This window comes from Phocoena phocoena, chromosome 11 (assembly GCF_963924675.1).
Source record: "Phocoena phocoena chromosome 11, mPhoPho1.1, whole genome shotgun sequence".
NCBI classification, from domain to species: domain Eukaryota; kingdom Metazoa; phylum Chordata; class Mammalia; order Artiodactyla; family Phocoenidae; genus Phocoena; species Phocoena phocoena.
The window spans coordinates 95,577,601-95,598,279 of record NC_089229.1 but is presented as its reverse complement, the minus strand read 5'-3'; the positions used below and the strand labels follow the sequence as shown (position 1 = coordinate 95,598,279).

At 35.7% G+C, this 20,679-nt stretch overlaps 1 protein-coding gene across 1 annotated transcript in view; it reads right to left on the bottom strand.

The window, feature by feature from the left end:
- The window catches only part of CD163 (CD163 molecule), a 30,705-nt gene extending 26,419 nt beyond the window's left edge, over positions 1-4,286 (bottom strand). The window contains exons 1-3 of the mRNA XM_065886627.1: positions 4,203-4,286; positions 2,974-3,060; positions 2,013-2,333 (exon numbers count right to left, since the gene is read on the bottom strand). Of these exons, the coding sequence (XP_065742699.1) occupies positions 2,013-2,333; positions 2,974-3,060; positions 4,203-4,248 (454 nt within the window). The 5' untranslated portion in view covers positions 4,249-4,286. The remainder of the gene's footprint in view (positions 1-2,012; positions 2,334-2,973; positions 3,061-4,202) is intronic.
- Between the last annotated feature and the right edge of the window lie 16,393 nt (positions 4,287-20,679).

The window sequence follows — 20,679 nt, the reverse complement described above, 5'->3', positions numbered from 1 at the left end:
TTCTGAATCAAAGCTTTCTTTTCCCTCCCCCGAAGCACCTGCTACCATTTTTAGCAAAGAATGGCTTTTTCATAAGGAAAATTCTCTCTATACGCTATCCTTAGATTTTCTATGATGACTAAAATACCTGAGAAAAAGAGACTGGGGATGAAATTTTGGGACACCTAAAAACCAGAAACTGTTGTTGGTTGAATAAAATGCTTAGAAGTTCTTTTTTGAAACAGTAATTCAATTTTAAAAGCACTGAACTCCAGACAAGAACCTCCACTCAACAAGATTTTGTATCATGAATAATAATAATAGCTTACAATCAAAATGTGCATATGCAGTTCCAAATGTATTACATATGCTACCTTCAGTCTTCACAAAAACATTAAGCATTATGTGTCATTACCACTATCTCTACTTCACAGGTAAGCAAACTGAGGTTAAATAATTGACACAGGATCAAACACCCAGAAAACAGTAGAGACAATGTAAAAAAACTCAAACAAACAAAAAGCAATCTAGCACCAGAGTCTATCCTCTTTACTATTATGCATGTGATAATAATAGAATTTCCCAATAATAGAATTTCCCAAGTAGATGCTCTGGGGATTGAGCATTGACCAGGGTAGAGAATCTCAGAAATACAGGCTCTGGAACCTCAGAAATATGAATTCAGAAACCTCATGAAACTCATGAGTCCCTGAGTGGCTACACATCCCTTTCTATTATTACGCACCAGTTGGAGGTTTAGGTGTATAAACTTCAAAATCCAAGTTTGATTAATGTCATCCTTATATAAAGGATCCTTATGTAAAGGTATGAAAACCAGAACACGAGTTAAAAGTACTACACTGATGTCTTAGCTTAAACAGTCAACTCTATAGACAGCAATAATTATAGTAAGAGCCTGGCAAGATTTATTATCATTTTTAACTTTGCTGTAGATGTTACAATTGTTATTTCTTATCTTTCCCTGCAAAATGATTAACAATAAAAGACAAGAAGAAGAGAAGAAGGGGGAAGAGGAAAGGAATGGAGGAAGAGAAGGAAGAAGAAAGAGAAATGAGTTGTCTAGGTAATGAGAAGCAGTGAGCCACGAGGAAACTAATGTTAATTTTTAACACCTATTACCTACCAGTGTACCAGCAGCTTTACGTGTATTATATCATTGGGTGCTCAGAAACTGAAGTTTAGAAAGATTTAGCAACTTGCTCAAAATAATAGCATTAATGAGCAGCTGAGCAATTTTCTAGATACTAGCCTGTGCTGCTCCCATTACACCACCATGCCTGGATAGAGATTAGTCCTTTCTAAAATCAGTCCTACGGGGGAGATGATCTCTCCTACAAAGGCTGGGTGGTGATAAAGTTGCATAAAGGTCAACGACATGAGCAAAGAGAAATTGGAAGCCCAGGAATCTGAACTGGGTCAGAAACATGACCTTGGGATTTGTCAGCAGAAATGTCTGGGCTATTGTAAGGACAAGTGAGATGAAACTTGTAACATGTTTTATAAATTAAAACTAAAACTACCTTGTAATAGTAAATGAATAGCATTGTACAGTGGAAGAAGCAATTCTACTTTGCAAAACATCCTTCCTCCAACAAAAAAGGATTAGTGCTAAGAATATTTATTTCCTGATAGAGTAAGTTGATTATCAATTAATGGGCAAAAGGGTCATGATTTATGGGCCAGTGCATGAAAGCTGCATTTTATGGGGAAAGGGGACAAGGAATTAACTTAGATATTATGATATTTTTATGTAGAAGTAGAAAGTTATAGTAGGATTACTTAATATGAAATTGAAGCTAGTCACTTCCTCATTGATTGTAGTATTCAGAATCTCTTGATTTTTTTTTAAAATATGGGCTGTGTCATGTGTTTTCTGGTCTTTTAGCAATGGATTGGGTAATTTTATACGTGGACTAGATTACTTACAGAAAACTGGCTCCTTTTAATTTTTAACCCATAGATGTTTTTTCACAAAGCATTTCATGTTAAGGCTTGACTTATGCAAGTCTTACCTGAGCAGGTGATTCCAACATCCTGTTGGTGAGTACAGTTATGCTTCCCCCACCCATCATGTTTGCAGTCCCAGAGAGCTGATTCATTCCCTCGACAAGAAACATGATCCATCCAAATGCGTCCAGAGCCTGCACTGGAATTAGCCCATCCAGTGGCTTTGACAACAGTTGGACATCCCAGCTGCCTACAAACAACGGAGACTGCGGCCAAGTCCCAGCCATTATTACACACAGTTCCCCACTCCTCCTGGACTTTCACCTCCACTCTCCCAGAACACTTGTTTTCACCAGCTGTTAGCCTCAGCTCCTTGTCTGTTCCTCCTGTAACAATAGGTAAGGGCAGCAATCGGTCAAGATCCAAAGAGCAAGTAGAAAATTATTGTTCTTGATTACTTATTTATTTTTCAAAGCCAGATTCAAGAAATATTTCTAGACCTATCCATGGTACAACAGGAGAATGTTATTTCATTCAGTATCTCAGGCTTCAAATTAAGCAGTGACATAAACCCAGTAAATCTGGGCAATCCAATACTGTACGATATCTTTATTTAATGGCTGATATTCTTTATAACGTCAATTTATATATTCTCATGGATAGTTTACTATAAAAAAAGATATTACAAAATTTTATAGGGATAATCTATGTAAGTTTCTCCAAAATCCTAAGATCTGTAGAAAGAAGGCTGAGGGTGAGGATGAAAAGGCCAGTTGTAAGGAATTTAGTGCCTATTTCACACATATATGGAAAATACCATGAATTTTTCAAATGCTAGTTAAAATCTAACTGAAACTTAATTGACTCAAATGGAAATTGAAATGGAGACATTTTCCTATTATCTTCTACTTTGAAACCATGAAGCATGTTTTTAGATGCTATTTAGCCCTCAGGAGAATTATTTGCTTTTTAGTGACTCTTGCCACAGTGGGCTAAGGTCGCGAGTAAACTTGACAGTGTACTCACCAAGAGAACTGGTGACCAAACAGGCACTGAGAACTGAGACCACAGCAATAGTGAAGGGACTTAAGCGGGCAGAACATCTCCTAAATTCTGTGAAAAGACGAAAGAGAGCAAAAGTAGAGTCTTCCCAAAAAGAGGCTTTGGAGGAGACAGATGGTTTCAGAGGTTTGAGGTTAACAAAGAAGGTCAAACCAAGACAGAACATCCTTCCCCCTAAATGGCAAGGCAGGCAGGAAAAATTCGTACCCAGGATCATACAGCCTCAGTGAAGTAGCTTTGAAAACGTTCATGTTTATAGGCAATCTAGGGGTGAGGAATTAGAAGATAGTTGGGGATGGAAAAAGCATTGCAAGATTGAGCCTTAAAACCTGGAAAACTGAAAAGGCATTGATGAAACTTAGAAGCAGGCAGTTCTCCCTTCAGGCACAGAGCAATATTCAACCACGGATACCCTTATCTCCAAGCCTACCGGATCCACATTATTAGATGGCAAGTTCCATGAGGGAATGAATTATATCTATCATGTTCACCAGTTTCACCAGTACCTGGCACAGTGCTGCTAAATAGTAGCTGAACAATACATTGGAGGAAAAAGTGACAAAGATCATATTTGAAAACCCCACTATTGGGCCTTATCTCCAAAAATAGCATAAAATGCTCTATCACTCAATTCTCCTTCTTACTCTCACCCAACAGTAATTTAAAAGTAAAAATGCTATGATAGTCACTTCTCTGTGATAACTCACTGAACTGTGCATTTATGACCTATGCTTTCATGTGGTATGCTATACCTCAGTCTAAAAGCTTGAAAAAAAAAAGAGTAAGAATGCCAAATAAGTTTAATGCATCCGCATAGGTTACAAAGTAGATTTCAACACTCAGGCGTGTTATTCTAAATGTCCTCTAGGGAATCAACTTTCAATCAATACGCATTCCTCCTTGTTCTATTTTTCTAACAACTGTTAGCTTCAAACTCAATACAATTCAGTTAATTTTAGTTCCTTACTTAATTACACCTCAGCAGTTTTACAGACTTGATGCCAAATCGAATCCTTATCTCACATCTTCAATTTCGAATCTATGGGAGATAAAACGTACTGCCTTATAGGCTTATTGCCCTTTTCCTATAACTTACCCTCCTGATGCCCATCACTATTAAATCAGATCCACTGACTTCCAGAATATTGCTATACTCCATTAAAGGGTAAATAGAACAAATGAGAAGCTTTTACCAGTAGATCCAGAGTTTTCATGTATCACCATTCTGAGTTTGTCCATTCCAAAGTTTTATGATACTTAAGTCTTCTTGTATTATTCCCTAGGAATGGTCTCCTAAAGAAGAGGACCACTAAGAATTCTAAAAATCATTTCACATCCACAAAAAAACAGGAAGACTTCATAATGGAGGTGGAGTCAACCAGAAAAGGGAAGTAATTGAAAGAGGGAGGTTCTCTTTCGTGCTCATGTTTTCTTCCATTTGGGACATGAAACAACCAAAGAAAACTGAGAAACATTCACTACAGATTTATAAAAATTAAAGGGGAAATACTGGCTCATATACTGTTGTTATTGAATATTTTAAATTTCTGCACTTTGTTTTGGACTAATATATTAGAAGCATAAAATAGCTATTGTTTTGTAATTAAATTATGTCAAAAAATTAAAGTAAAATAGGCAAAATATAATTAAATCACTAAAGCTTGTTATAACAACTTTTAATATTATTTGCATAATCAAATGTGTCTAATGAATAATTTTGTGCAGACTACCTATAGACAGCACTTGCATTTCTTTTCTTTCCTTTTTCAAAATTTTTATTGGAGTATAGTTGACTTACAATGTTGTGTTGGTTTCAGATGTACAGCAAAGTGAATAAGTTATAAATATGCATATGTCCACTCCTTTTTAGAGTCTTTTCCTGTATAGGTCATTATGGAGTATTGAGAAAAGTTCCCTGTGCTCTACAGTAGGTCCTTATTTGTTATCTATTTTTTATATAGCAGTGTGTATATGTCAATCCCAATCTCCCAGTTTGTCCTTCCGCCTCCCCCCACCCCCACTTTCCCCCCTGGTAACCATAAGTTTGTTTTCTACATCTGTGACTCTATTCTGTTTTGTAAATAAGTTCATTTGTAACATTTTTTTAGATTCCACAAATAAGCGATATCATATGATATTTGTCTTCCTCTATCTGACTTACTTCACTCAGTATGACAATTTCTAGGTCCATCCATGTTGCTGCAAATGGCATTATTTCATTCCTTTTTCTTTTCTAATGGGATGAAGCAATAAAATTAGCCAAGGCTGTTACAAATTCTACAAATTGTGAAATAAAAATTTACAAGACTTGATTTTAGCTCTAAATAAGTCAAATTCAAGTAAGAGAAATACATCTAATAGCAATAATGAACATAGTTTCAAAGCACGGTGTGAAAAATAAAGAAAGAACTAGTCATACCAACTAGAAGACAGGAACAAACAGTTAGAAAACTCTTTTCTGTGATAAGAAGCTTAAATTGTATCCTAAAGTATGAGAAGCACTTTGCTAAAAGGAAAAAAGAGAAAGGGATTTAAGGTATAAGAAACAAAAAAAATAGAAAGAGACAATTCTCACTGGTTTTTTTCTGCATTAGGAATAAAGGAGGTTGAATAGTATTTTTTTTCTAATTTTGATTTTATATTGGCTTATAGTTGATTTACAACGTTGTGTTAGTTTCAGGTGTACAGCAAAGTGATTCAGTTATACATATACATCTATCTATTCTTTTTCAGATTCTTTTCCTATACAGGTTACTATAAAGTATTGAATATTGTTCCATGTGCTATACAGTAGGTCCTTGTTGATTATCTATTTTATATATAATAGTATTTATATGCTAATCCCAACCTCCTAATTTATCCCTCCCTCCCCCAACTTGTCCCTTTGGTAACCATAAGTTTGTTTTCTATGTCTGTGAGCCTATTTCTGTTTTGTAAATAAGTTCATTTGTACCATTCTTTTTAGATTCCACATATAAACCATATCATATGACATTTGTCTTTCTCTGACTTCACTTACTATGATAATCTCCAGGTCCATCCATGTTGCTGCAAATGGCATTATTTCATTCTTTTTTATAGCTGAGTAATATTCTATAGTATATAAGTACCACATCTTCTTTATCCATTCATCTGTTGGTGGACACTTAGGTTGCTTCCATGTCTTGGCTATTGTAAACAGTATTGCAATGAATATTGGGGTGCATGTATCCTTTTGAACCATGGTTTTCTCCAGATATATGCCCAGGAGTGGGATTGCTGGATCATGGTGGCTCTATTTTTTTAAGGAACCTCCATACTGTTCTCCATAGTGGCTGTACCAATTTACATTCCCACCAACAGTGTAGAAGGGTTCCCTTTCTCCACACCTTCTTCAGCATTTATTGTCTGTAGATCTTTTTTTTTTTTTTTTTTTTTTTTGCGGTACGCGGGCCTCTCACTGCTGTGGCCTCTCCCGTTGCAGAGCACAGGCTCCGGACGCGCAGGCTCAGCGGCCATGGCTCATGGGCCCAGCCGCTCCGCGGCATGTGGGATCTTCCTGAACCGGGGCACGAACCTGTGTCCCCTGCATCGGCAGGCGGACTCTCAACCACTGCGCCACCAGGGAAGCCCGTCTGTAGATCTTTTGATGATGACCATTCTGACTGGTGTGAGTTGATATTTCATTGTGATTTTAATTTGCATTTCTCTAATAATTAGTAAAGTTGAGCATCTTTTCATGTGCCTGTTGGCCATCTGTATGTCTTCTTTGGAGAAATGTCTACTTAGGTCTTCTGCCCATTTTTAAATCAGGGTTTTTTATGTTTTTTTTTTTTTTTTATGTTGAGCTGCATGAGCTGTTTATATATTTTGGATATTAACCCCTTGTTGGTCATATTATTTGCAAATATTTTCTCCCATTCAGTAGGTTGCCTTTATGTTTTGTTGATGGTTTCCTTGGCTGTTCAAAATCTTTTAAGTTTAATTAGGTCCCATTAGTTTATGTTTTTATTTCCATTACTCTAGGAGTTGGATCAAAGAAGATATTGTTGCGATTTATATAAAAGAGTGTTCTGCCTACGTTTTTCTCTAAGAGTTTTATAGTATCCAGTCTTACATGCAGGTCTTTAATCAATTTTGAGTTTATTTTTTATATATGGTGTTAGAGAGTGTTCTAATTTTATTCTTTTACGAGAAGTTACCTGCTCAGGTAAGACTTTCAATCAATGTGTTAAGAAGTTGCATTCCAATTTTATTCTTTTACAAAGCTGTCCAGTTTTCCCAGCACCACTTATTAAAGAGACTGTCTTTTCTGCAGTGTATAATTTTGCCTCCTTTGTCATAGATTACTTGATCATAGGTGTGTGGGCTTATTTCTGGGCTTTCTGTCCTGTTCCATTGATCTACATTTCTTGTTTTTGTACCAGTACCATACTGTTTTGATTACAGTAGCTTTATAGTATAGTCTGAAGTCAGGGAGCCTGATTCCTCCAGCTGCATTTTTCTTTCTCAAGATTGCTTTGGCTATTCAGGGTCTTTTGTGTTTCCATACAAATGTTAAGATTTTTTTGTTTCACTTTAAAAAGCTGAAATAATTCATCACCAGTAGACCCACACCACAAGAAATGTTAATGGAAGTCTTTCAGGCAGAATAAAAATGGTATTAGATAGAAAAACGGTTCAACACAAGGAATGTAGAGCACCAGAAATGGTAACTACATAGGTAAATATGTGGTTTTTATCATATTTTTAAAATAATTGATTGTTTAAACAAGAATAACAGCTAACAAGGTGAGCTTATAACATGTAAAAGGAAAATGTATGAAAATAATAACACAAAAGGTGAAAACACAAATGAAAGAATATTATTATAAAGTTTATTTACTCTATGTAAAGTAGTCAAAGGCAGACTATGGTGAGCTAAAATCGTATACTATAAACCTAAAGCAGCCCCTAAGATAATAAAACAAAGAGTTACAGCTAATAAGCCAATAAAGTAGATAATATGAGATCATAAAAAGTATTTAATTAATCCAAAAGAAGGCATAAAAAGAGAGGTAAAATGAACAAAGAATAGATTGGAGAAGTAGAAAATAAAGAGCAAGATAGTAGATTTGTACCCAACTGTATCTATAATCACATTAAATGTAAATAGAGCACACCCAATTAAAAGGCTGAAATTGGCAGACTGGATTAAAAATCAAAATTCAACTATATAATGTCTAAATAATATAAAGAAAAAGTAGATTAAAAGTAAAAGGTTGGAAAAAGACATGCCATGCTAACACCAATTTAAAGGAAGACAGAGTGACTATGTTAAAATTAGCACAAAGTGATTTCAGAGAATAAATATGTCCAGAAATAAGGAAAATCATTTCATAATGATAAATGGTGCATTTATCAAGAGTACATATCAATACTAAATGTTTGTGAAATTAATGTCAGAGCTTCAAAATCCATGAAGCAAAAACTTACAAAACTGCAAGGAGAAATAGAAAATCCAGAATTATAGTAGGAGATTTCAAAATCTCTCTCAACAATTTGTAAAACAAGTAGGAAGAAAATCAGTAGGAATAGAACTGAACAACACTATCAATCAACATAACCTGAACAACATATATAGAATATTTCTTCCTATAACAACAGAACTTACATTCTTTTCAAGTGCCTACAGAACACTTCCTAAGATAGATAAGGTTTGGGGGCATAAATAAATTCTCAACAAATTAAAGTAATTCAAATCATACAAAATATCTTCTCTGATCACATGGGAGTAGAAATCAATAACAGTAATATCTTTGGAAAACCTCAAATATTTGGAAGCCAAAATAGCTCACTTTTAATAATCCAGTGGTCAAAGAAGAAATCCATTTTGAGTTTATTTTTGTGTATGGTGTTAGGAAGTGTTCTAATTTCATTCTTTTACATGTAGCTGTCCAGTTTTCCCAGCACCACTTATTGAAGAGGTTGTCTTTTATCCATTGTATATTCTTGCCTCCTTTATCAAAAATAAGGTGACCATAGGTGCATGGGTTTATCTCTGGGATTTCTGTCCTGTTCCATTGATCTACATTTCTGTTTTTGTTGCAGTACCATACTCTCTTGATTACTGTAGCTTTTTAGTATAGTCTGAAATCAGGAAGCATGATTCCTCCAGCTCCGTTTTTCTTTCTCAAGATTGCTTTGGCTATTTGGCATCTTTTGTTCTTCCATACAAATTGTGAATTTTTTTGTTCTAGTTCTGTGAAAAATGCCATTGGTAGTTTGATAGGGATTGCATTGAATCTGTAGACTGCTTTGGCTAGTATAGTCATTTTCACAATGTTGATTCTTCCAATCCAAGAGCATGGTATATCTCTCCATCTGTTTGTATCGTCACTGATTTCTTTCATGAGTGTCTTATAGTTTTCTGCATACAGGTCTTTTGTCCCCTTAGGTAGGTTTATTCCTAGGTATTTTGTTCTTTTTGTTGCAGTGGTAAATGGGAGTGTTTCCTTAATTTCTCTTTCAGATTTTTCATCATTAGTGTATAGGAATACAAGAGATTTCTGTGCATTAATTTTTTTTTCCTGGTACGCGGGCCTCTCACTGTTGTGGCCTCTCCCATTGTGGAGCACAGGCTCCAGACGCGCAAGCTCAGCGGACATGGCTCACAGGCCCAGCCGCTCTGCGGCATGTGGGATCTTCCTGGACCGGGGCACGAACCCGTGTCCTCTGCATCGGCAGGTGGACTCTCAACCACCACACCACCAGGGAAGCCCTCTGTGCATTAATTTTGTATCCTGCTACTTGACCAAATTCATTGATTAGCTCTAGTAGTTTTCTGGTAGCATCTTTAGGATTCTCTATGTATAGTATCATGTCATCTGCAAATAGTGACAGCTTCACTTCTTCTTTTCTGATTTGGATTCCTTTTATTTCATTTTCTTCTCTGATTGCTGTGGCTAAAACTTCCAAAACTATGTTGAATAATAGTGGTGAGAGTGGACAACCTTGTCTTGTTCCTGATCTTAGTGGAAATGTTTTCAGTTTTTCACCATTGAGAACAATGTTGGCTGTGGGTTTGTCATATGTGACATTTATTATGTTGAGGTAAGTTCCCTCTATGCCTACTTTCTGGAGGGCTTTTTTTTTTTTTTATCATAAATGGGTGTTGAACTTTGTCAAAAGCTTTTTCTGCATCTATTGAGATGATCCTATGGTTTTTATTCTTCAGTTTGTTAATATGGTGTATCACATTGATTGATTTGAGTATATTGAAGAATCCTTGCATCCCTGGGATAAACCCCACTTGATTATGGTGTATGATTCTTTTAATGTGCTGTTGGGTTCAAAAAGAAAAAATCAAAACAGAAATTAAAAAATATTTAGGAATGAATAAAAATGAAAATATAATACATCAAAATTTGTGGGATGTCACTAAAACAGTACTTAATGGGAAATTTATGACACTAAACACCTACATTAAAAAAGAAGAAAGGTCTCAATTAATGGCATCAATTTAAGAAACTAGAAAAAGAAGAGAAAATTCAACCCAGTAAGTAGAAGTTAGAAATTACTAAAAATCAAAGCTGAAATCAATGAAATAAAGAGCAGAAAAATAGAGAATATAAATGAAACCCAAACCTGGTTCTCTGAGAATGCGCATAAAATGGTTAAAACTAAAACTAGCCTCATTAGGAAAAAGAAAGGCACAAATTGCCAATATTAAGAAGGGAATCACTGGATATTCTACAGAATTAAATGAAAGTAAGGGTATAGTATAAATTAGTATAAATACTCTTTGCCAATAAATTGACAGTTTATATCAAATGGACAAATTCCTTAAAAAGCACAAACTACAAAAGACCACTGAAGAAGAAACAACCTGAAAAAATATAAACTTACATCTAATACATATATATGTATATGCATTAAAATTACTAAAAATCTTCCCACAATGAATATTCCAATTCCCATTGGCTTCACTTGTAAATTCTAAGAAATATTTAAGGAAAAAAAAATTCTAAACAAACATTTCCAGAAAATAAAAAGTAGTGACTACTTTCCTACATGTTCTATGAGGCCAACATGACTTGATATCAAAACCAGAAAAGACGTTATAAGGAAGGAAAATTACATATGAATATCTCTCGAAAACATATATGCAAAACTCTAAACAAAACGTTAGCAAATAAAATCTAACAATATATAAAATGATAATACATCATGACCAAGCAGGGTTCATCCCAGAAATGTAAGGTTAATTTAACATTCAAAAATCATTATACACAACTCATTACATTAAGACACTTAAACAGAAAAATAATTCAATCAACTTGATAGATGTAAAAAAGCCTTTCACAAAGTGTTATATCAATTCACAATAAAAACTCTTAGTGAACTAGGTACATAAAGGGCACCTATGAAAAACCTACAGCTAAAATCATACTTAATGCTGAAAGACTGAATGCTTTCTCCTTAAGATCAAAAGACAAAAACGTTCATTTTAATCATTTCTATTCAACATGGTACTGGAGATACTAACCAGTACAATCAGTCAAGGTAAAGAGATAAAAGCATCCATATTGAAAAGGAAGTAAAACAGTCTTGTTTTGCAGATGACACAATCGTCTGTGTAGGACGATTACAATCTAATATAATAGAATCTACAAAAAGACTACTAGAACTAGTAATTGAGTTTAGCAGGGTTGCAGGATACATGACCAATATACAAAAATCAAGCAACAAAAAAATCAGAAATTGAAATTGAAAAAATAAATTCCATTTGTAGTAGTATCAAAATTATACAAAATATTTAGGAATAAATTCGACCAAAAATGTGAAAGTCCTATACACTCTAAACTACACAATATTCCTGAAAGAAATTAAAGAAGACTTAAATAATTCGAGAGGTATACTGCGTTCTTGGGTTAGAAGATATTATTAAGATTTCAATGCTTCACAATTTGATTTCTAAATTCAATGTAACCGGAACCAATATCCCAGTGGGCGTTTTTTCATAAAAACTGGAAAATTGATTTTGAATTTTATTTGGAACTGCAAAGGGTCTAGAATAGCCATAACAAATTTGAAAGTGATGAACACGTTGGAGGATTAACACTAGCCTATTTCGAGACTTATTTATAGAGCTGCCATAATGAAGACACTGTTGTATTAGCATAACCAACACATATATGGATGACTGATTTTTGACAAAGTATATAATATTGTCAACAAATGGTGTTGAACGATTGGCTATCCATATGCAGTAATGTAAATTTCAATCCTTAAGCCATATACAAAAATTAACTTAAAAGGGATCACAGACATAAATATGAAACCTAAAACTACACAACTTTAAAAAGAAAACAGAGGAGAAAATCTTCGTGACCTTAGGCTAGACAAAGGATTCCTAGATACTACAGTCTTAATGGAATTTAAATGATGTAAGCACTTTCAAAAATAATTTGGCAATTATTTTTTGAACACTGAACAAACTTCTAACGTTTTACTTAAGAAAAATGGTAACATATATCCATTTAGTGACTTGTACATGAATGTTTGCACCACTTTTATTTGTAATGGACAAAAACTAGAAACAAACCAAATGTCCTTCAACTGGTAAATGGGTAAACGAACAGTGGGACTACTACTTAGCATTACAAAGGAATGAACTGTTGATATGTGTTACAACAGCAATGAATCTTATACTTTGCGATCTTATTTATATAGAATTCTGCAAAATGCAAACTAATCTATTGTGACTGGAAGGAGTGGTTGCTTAGGGATAGATTGGGAAGGGTGAAAAGGAGGGGTTACACCAAGGGATAAAAATGACACAACTTTCGGAGGGTAACTGATATGTTCATTGTCTTGATTGTGTTGATAGTTTCACAGGTACACACTTTAAATACTACACACTTTAAATATGGGCAGGGTGCTTTGTGACCGCCTGGAGGGGTGGGATGGGGAAGGTGGGAGGGAGGGAGACGCAAGAGGGAGGAGATATGCGAACATGTGTATATGTATGGCTGATTCACTTTGTTGTAAAGCAGAAACTAGCACACCATTGTAAAGCAATTATACCCCAATAAAGATGTTAAAAAAAAAAAAAAGAAAATCTTAGTGAGCTTTTTAAAAAATAAATAAATAAATAAATTTATTTATTTTTGGCTGCATTGGGTCTTTGTTGCGGTGCGCGGGCTTCTCATTGTGGTGGCTTCTCTCGTTGTGGAGCATGGGCTCTAGGCGCGCAGCCTTCAGTAGTTGCGGCACACGGGCTTAGTTGTTCTGCAAGAGGCACGCAGGCTTCAGTAGTTGTGGCGCACGGGATTAGTTGCTTTACAGCATGTGTGATCTTCCCGGACCAGGGCTCGGACCCGCGTCCCCTGCATTGGCAGGCAGATTCTTAACCATTGCACCAACAGAGAAGTCGCAGTGAATGCTTTTTGATGGAGGATAAAGAAAAGGGAAAACTCTAGCATTGGCCCCATCTTTCAGGTTTACAGCAATACATGGTGCAAGGCAAACCCTTCAGTGAGAACCATTTTGGGGAAAACTGAAGATGTGAAAAATTTTGAGTGGACCTGAAAGTTAGAAGATAATTTGGTAGGAAAACTTGTATATTTTTATATGGGCTTGTGCATGGCAAAAGGAAGAAGGAACAGGAATAGAGAAACAGGTGGTACCAGATTTTGGAACTTATTTTGGATTTTGGAACAGATTTTGGGCTTGTTAGCAAAGTCCTTGTGTCCTTTCTCCCATTTATTCCTTCTCTAAATGAAGTCGTTAGCTTTGTTTTTATAATGAAATAAACTTCTGTATTGCTGTTTTAAAAAATCTCTACATACAAACTGCAGATTTATAGTATTATTATACAAATCATGGAACACACCCATGCCTTACTCAGCCTTCCACCACCCAATTGTTGAGAATATCTGTGTTCTCTTTCTAATTTGCCTGAGTTATAGTCTCTTTGTAATGCTGATCAATTTTTCTTTTTTTAGGTGCTACCAATCTCTGAATAAACAGTCCATTAATTATCTAGTCTTCTGTTGCAGTTCATGGAGAATGGTCATCTAGACCTAGCTATCCTTTGTGATAGAGTGCCAGGACTCCCTTGGTTTCAAATTCTTCAACTATTATTTTTCAACTTTTCTGGAAAGTTCTTTGCCCCACATACCTGATTTTTTTTCCCGTCAAAACCCCAGAGTGCAATGTGTTCTGGTTCCTTTGTGCTCTTCACCTTAATTAACTCAATATCGTCCTTTTTCTCAGATTATTTTCCCTAATATTCTAGCACATTAAGTACAAATTTAAGCTTCGCACTTGTAAACTCATCATTTACATTGAACGTATAAAGTGTGGATGTTGGCATAATGTGATGCTTGTTGTGTACAAATAGTTCACTACAGGCTGCTTCTTGACTAATAGTTGGCTTTCATTCCATCATACACCGATTTTCTTTTCCCCCAATTCTAGTAAATGGACTTCTGCTATTGTTCATGCTTTGTGATAGTTTTTGTCATGTACCAGTTCCAGTCATTTGTTCCAGATGATCCACTTGTGCTTCACTTACTGTCTTCACTTCCTCTCCAAATCAATGAGTGCTTCAAAACTGGGGGTCCTGCCTTCCAACAGATATTTATGAGACAAAAGAAATATGTTATCTTTGTACCATTTTATCACCAGCCACAGACTGGATATCCTTCTCTCTACTCCATCCAACAATTGCTATGGCTAACCTACCTGATATCGCACTTTTATGGTTTACAGCTGGCCTAGATTACAACCATATTGAGTATAAGTTATTTTTCTCTACCAAGTTACGTTATGGATGTCCCTCCATGTTCACTATCCCCTTGAAAATTATCATTTGCTTAGCCTTGCATTTGTTCTTTAAGCTAGTCAAACACAACTACACTTTTTGTACACAGCAATTATTGAATACTTTATGGATAATCTGACACTGACCTTTCTTCTTGTTCTCAATCTTTTCTTGCTCTTTTCCCACCACACATCCTGTAATATAAACTCTTTGCTTTAACTCTAGACTCTGATCTATTCCTGGTAGCTGAGATTTCATGTTCGTACTTGACATTCCTCAGCATTTGATATTTGAATTTCCCAAATTCTTCAGCAAAGACTTGCAATTCCAGCTTTTCCTTTTTAAGAGTTCTTTGTGAGAAAGCAGTTTTTGTTCACAATTTGCTTTTCCTTTCATCCAGTTAAACTCAATACAATATGGTTTCCACTCCACATTTTATATTTTTGCATTTAATAAACAAATATATTTAAATGTCTACTTGTATTAAATACTGTTAGTTTCTTGGGCTACATTAGGAATTCATTCATTCAAGGCATCTCATTTCATTGAGCATATAGTCTAGGAGGGATGGTAGACATAAACATAAGCAAATAAATTGTTCTATGTGATATAGAGGGCAAGAACATAGCAAGTGGACTTAACTTCTTACAACCAATTCTAGAGGGTTTGTATGACATCTAGGGAAAGTGTCCTATAAGGTGAGCTCTGAAGGATGAGTTATATAGCTACCGTAAAAGAGCAGAAGGTTCTCCAGGCAGAAGGGAAAGCATGTTTCTAGTTCATGAGGTAAGAAATAGACTGTTTCATTGAAGGAGTTACAAATGCAGTATGGCTGCAACATAGAAACTGAGGATGAGGTTGGCATTTGATGCGTTTAGAGGCAGGGCAGGGACAGATCTCCCAGAATACTCAAAGCCATGTTAAGAACTTTTTCTTAAGGGCATAAAGAAGATCCTGAGTGGTAGCCAACAAGATAGTAATATGGTCAAATTTCTATTTTCAACAATTACTCTGGCCACATTATAAAAAGAGCTTGCAAAAGGGCAAAGTAGATGTAATAATGCAAGATAGGAGGCTTTAATGATGCTCAGTAATAAATGACATGTGGTATGGATGTTGGATGTAGTGGTGGGTTCAACAACATTTCATTATTCCTAGAAATAAATGACTGACTGACTAACTAAATAAGGTGTACTCATGTACGGATAATGACAATGTGCCATAGCTCAAGGATATCAGTGATTCTATTATGTCTTCTTGAGATCCAAGAATAGAGGGAGAAAAAAACACGTGGATATGGGCAAAATACATTCTGGTAGTCTAAAAGATAGACTTTGATGATTGATGATGAAGGGGTGAAAGAATTCAAGATTATGGATTGCACAACAGGTAAGGTTATCATTAACTATGATAAAGACACTGGATGGAAAAAGGACAGATTTGGAATGAAAGGTAGCAAGTTCAAAACGGGGCATGTGACATTTGAAATCTCTTTGAAACATCCAAGAGGAGGCAATGAGTAAACAATACATGTGCAATTAAGAATCAGGGAGGAGAAATCTGGACTGGAGATGTAAGCTTGGGAGTATGCGGATGGCAACTGAAGAGACAGAAATCAAAGAGGTCACTTACCACGAGAGTATGGGTAATGATGAACATACAAGAAACTCCAGTATGGAGTGGTTAAATAAAGCAGAAAAAGTTTTCAAAAAAACAAAGAGGAGGGCTTCCCTGGTGGCGCAGTGGTTGAGAGTCTGCCTGCCGATTAAGGGGACACGGGTTCGTGCCCCGGTCCGGGAAGACCCCACATGCCGCGGAGCGGCTGGGCCCGTGAGCCATGGCCGCTGAGCCTGCGCGTCTGGAGCCTGTGCTCCGCATCGGGAGAGGCCACAACAGTGAGAGGCCCATGTACAGATAAAAAAAATAATAATAAAATAAAATAAAAAAACAAAGAGGAGAAATGCTCAGGTATATACGAGAAAATCCTGGAGAATGAAACACTATACCCAAGAAAATAAAATATTAGAAACAAACAAAAAGAAAATAGTCCATGTGTCAAATAATGTTGACATATCAAATAAAAGGATGACTGGCAAGAGTTTTTTGATTTGTGATGTAGAAGTCAATAAGGAATTTGGTGAGAAGCACTTCTGTGAAGTGATTTTTTTTTTTTTTTTCTGTGAAATGTGAGAAAGTGACATAGCACAGATTGTGGTAGAATGAGCCTAATGACAGAACTGAGGGCCCAGGTGAGGACTGAGATCATTTTCAATGGTTCCTATCTGTTCATTTTTTTCAGCAGTGATCACAGCCAGGGGAGATAAGCTGGAGCAGAACAAAATCCAACGACAACGTCTCTCTGGGTCACCCACTCAGAACTTCCCCACCATTGTGTAACGATTCATCATTCTTATTCATCTCAGAAGCAATTACACTGCAATCCTACAAGAAAGGGGCCACTTCCCATTATTCCCATCCCACTTTTTTTTTTTTTCCACCAGACCATTGTGTAAATATTTGCTTCTAGCCCCTGTGAAAATGTTCTAAAGAAATGTGATAGATGACAATTCTCTTCTTGTGCAACCGGCCACTGCAATTTCCAGGAACAGATACAGTTAAAGTTTGACTGAAAGGAGAGTTAAGGGTTAGTGGTTTCAAAACCAGGAATAATATGTACCTTGAAGGAACATTAAAAAGTTCAACTTGTATTGTCTTAGAAATTAGACAAGAAAGATAATTTTTTACTTAACTGGACACTAGACAAGTGAAGAGAAAAAAACAGCAATGTAGAGCAGATGAAAGCCCTATAGGGTTGTTAATTTCAGTACTCTATTGACATAGCACATACATATATGGCTCCAAGAAACAAGAAACGATTTATGGATTTAACCGATCCCCTTTTCTGAGAAGTAAAGGGAATCACGGTCAACATGAGTTTGAATTCAGGACCTTCTCGGTTGAACTGATAAGATGAGAAAGGAGAAGTGTGAGCCCTGCTATTCTGCTACAGTACCTGAAAGTTCATTCAAGTTTCTTGCATCTTAAAAAACACCGTTTTAAATCTTCCTGCATATTTGAGGTTTATACTTGGCATTGCAACACTGTAAATCTTAGTTCTCAGTATGTGAGAAACATATTCTAGAATGTTTTGACTGTTTACTTTTACTTTTCATTTAGAAAAATAGTTCCACTGATTTTTATTTGCTTTTTCTCTGATTTCAGCCCGTTTCAAAAGTTTTCCAATCATACATGAATTTTTATCTTCTAGTCACTTTTTGCCAAAGCATTTCCTACGATTTACTTTATGACTATGTAAGAAATACATTTCAAGTTTTTACTAGAATTACTTTCAGATGTTGAAAATTTCACCTTTGGGTGAGAAGATATTTATAAAATTTAACCAACTGGATCAAATGATTATTGAAATATGTATCAAAATGTACTTCTTCAAACATAAGAGTAAAATATGTATGCACAGAAAGCAACTTGACCTAGGGGAAAACTATATCTGAATTATGAACTATTATGGTGAAAAAAAACTTAATGAGATGATTCTTAGACAAAAACACAAACATCATATCAGAGAGTAATTGCATATGAGCTCGTTAAGATCTGTTAATAATCAATCTAGCAGAAATTTCTTTACCAAATAAACAGGTAATAGCATGTGGAACTCCCAGGAAAGGTAAAGAAAAACACAGTTCTAAAAATGTCAAGATTTGGGAATGAAATACTAGGTAAAACTGTGTCATTAAAGCCCATAAGGAAAATTGCAAGAGATAAAAAAATATCAATAGACATGTAGAATATGAATCTTAGGATAAATTATCAAAAACAAAGTTTAGTTTAACAAAACAAGTCACAGGATAAAGCTAAAAACCCCTCCAATGTAAGTAATTTTTTTGAGCCTGGCACATAATACTGGGCACGAAATGAAAATATGTTTACTGAGTAAATGAATAAAAGAATATATTGTAGTTTCAAAATATTTTGTTTAAAAGTTTTTTTTTATACAGTCTCTCATTTGAGTCTTGTTCTAAGATAATGTCTGAGTATACCATGGAGAAAATTTTCATTTAATGGATCTATTAGTCCATGTAATTTAGCTAATGCAGCTCAGTGTATGCCAGATCTGTCATAAGTGCAAAATAAAAATAAATATGATCCCTGCCCTCGAAGAATTTACTATCTAATCTAGAACTTAGAGAGTTACCAAAAAGAAGTTTTATGAGAGCATTCAAAAAGCAGAACTTGGGCTTCCCTGGTGGCGCAGTGGTTGAGAGTCCGCCTGCCGATGCAGGGGACACGGGTTCGTGCCCCGGCCGGGGAAGATCCCACATGCCGCGGAGCAGCTGGGCCCGTGAGCCATGGCCGCTGAGCCTGCGCATCCGGAGCCTGTGCTCCGCAACGGGAGAGGCCACAACAGTGAGAGGCCCGCGTACCAAAAAAAAAAAAACTTATTAACTCTGCTCTTGGTACTCTACTTGGAGGTTCAAAACAAATTCCAGTCCAATAATGTAAGATAACCCTATTTTAACTAATTATATGAGTACATAAGTAATAAAATGGAAAATATTTATGCTGAGGATATTATTATATTAGAAGTTGACCCCAGAGACCCTCCCAGATAGTAGAATTTCACTGCATTTCTAAAAGTGTCTTCCGAGCTGGATGCTTTGGCTTTCACAGCTGGATTATTTTGTGGTCAGGTTGCACACAATAATAAACTCAGGCATATACGATTTAAATTTAAAAGAATAAAAAAGCAGGTCATTTTAAAATTAGGTCCAATAAATAGTGAAGGTATAAGAATGATCAAAGTGGGGGGGAAATAGCAGGCTGACCAAATGAGAGAGGATTAGGACACAGGACAGAGCAAGCGTCCCCTTGAGTATTAAGAACAGAAACATAGGATATGAGGCAGGAGTGAGTCCAGTTGTAGCCATTAGGCAAGAATGCAGGAAAGAGGGCACTTCCTTTGGTTTATTAAAATTTGCTGGTGCTGTTATACATGCACAAAATGGCAGGACTGCCAGTATGAGGGGGCTACAGAATAGGATATCCAGAAGAGAAAGCAGACATTGCAGAAGTCTTTTTCCTTTCCACAAAATCATAAGGTCTGGGAAATGGGTATCAAAATTGGAAAGAATTAGACTTCTTCTTTTAAAATTAAGGACAAGTTACTCTAAAAATCAGATATTGAAGATGAGGAAGGAAAACCTATTCCCAGGGACAAAGAGGAATACTAAATACTGAATCCTGACATCAAAAGAACAAAGAGAAGGAAACTAAGGCTTTTGTGAAAGGCAAGCTAATCTCGTCTGCTAACAGTCGCAAATGACTCATTCTTTACTCAGGTAATGTGCTGTATATTTCATTTACTCTTGCCCGCTACCTTGTGAAATAATTTCTTCATCTTGCAGATAAGAATACTGAGGCTTAAATAAATTAAATGGTTTACCCAACATTGTTTATTATGTAGAAGAACAAGGGTTGACACAGTGACATTTTTACTCCATGCCCGCTTTCCTTTCCATTTAAGCTTATCCTACTTCAGAGTTAGAAAACTCTTTGAACTCTTTATCAAGAGATCCCAGAAATCCTTAAGGGAAAGCAAATCATACAATGCCTTTCCATCATGAAGAACATAGTCCCAGAGGCCAGAAACGTGCATTTGGGATGAAGAAATTGGAAAGAAGGGAAAATCTGAACTTCAAGCAAAACTTAAATCCTTAATAAGGTGCCAGTACAAGTGGGCAAATATAACTTGGTGGGGTTCTGAGATATTTGTATCTTTTTTTATTGTTAATGTTCCCAGTGTAAGGATGTTGTCACTTATTTATGGTAAAAACGAATCATTTCTCTTATTCTTTCTAGAAAAA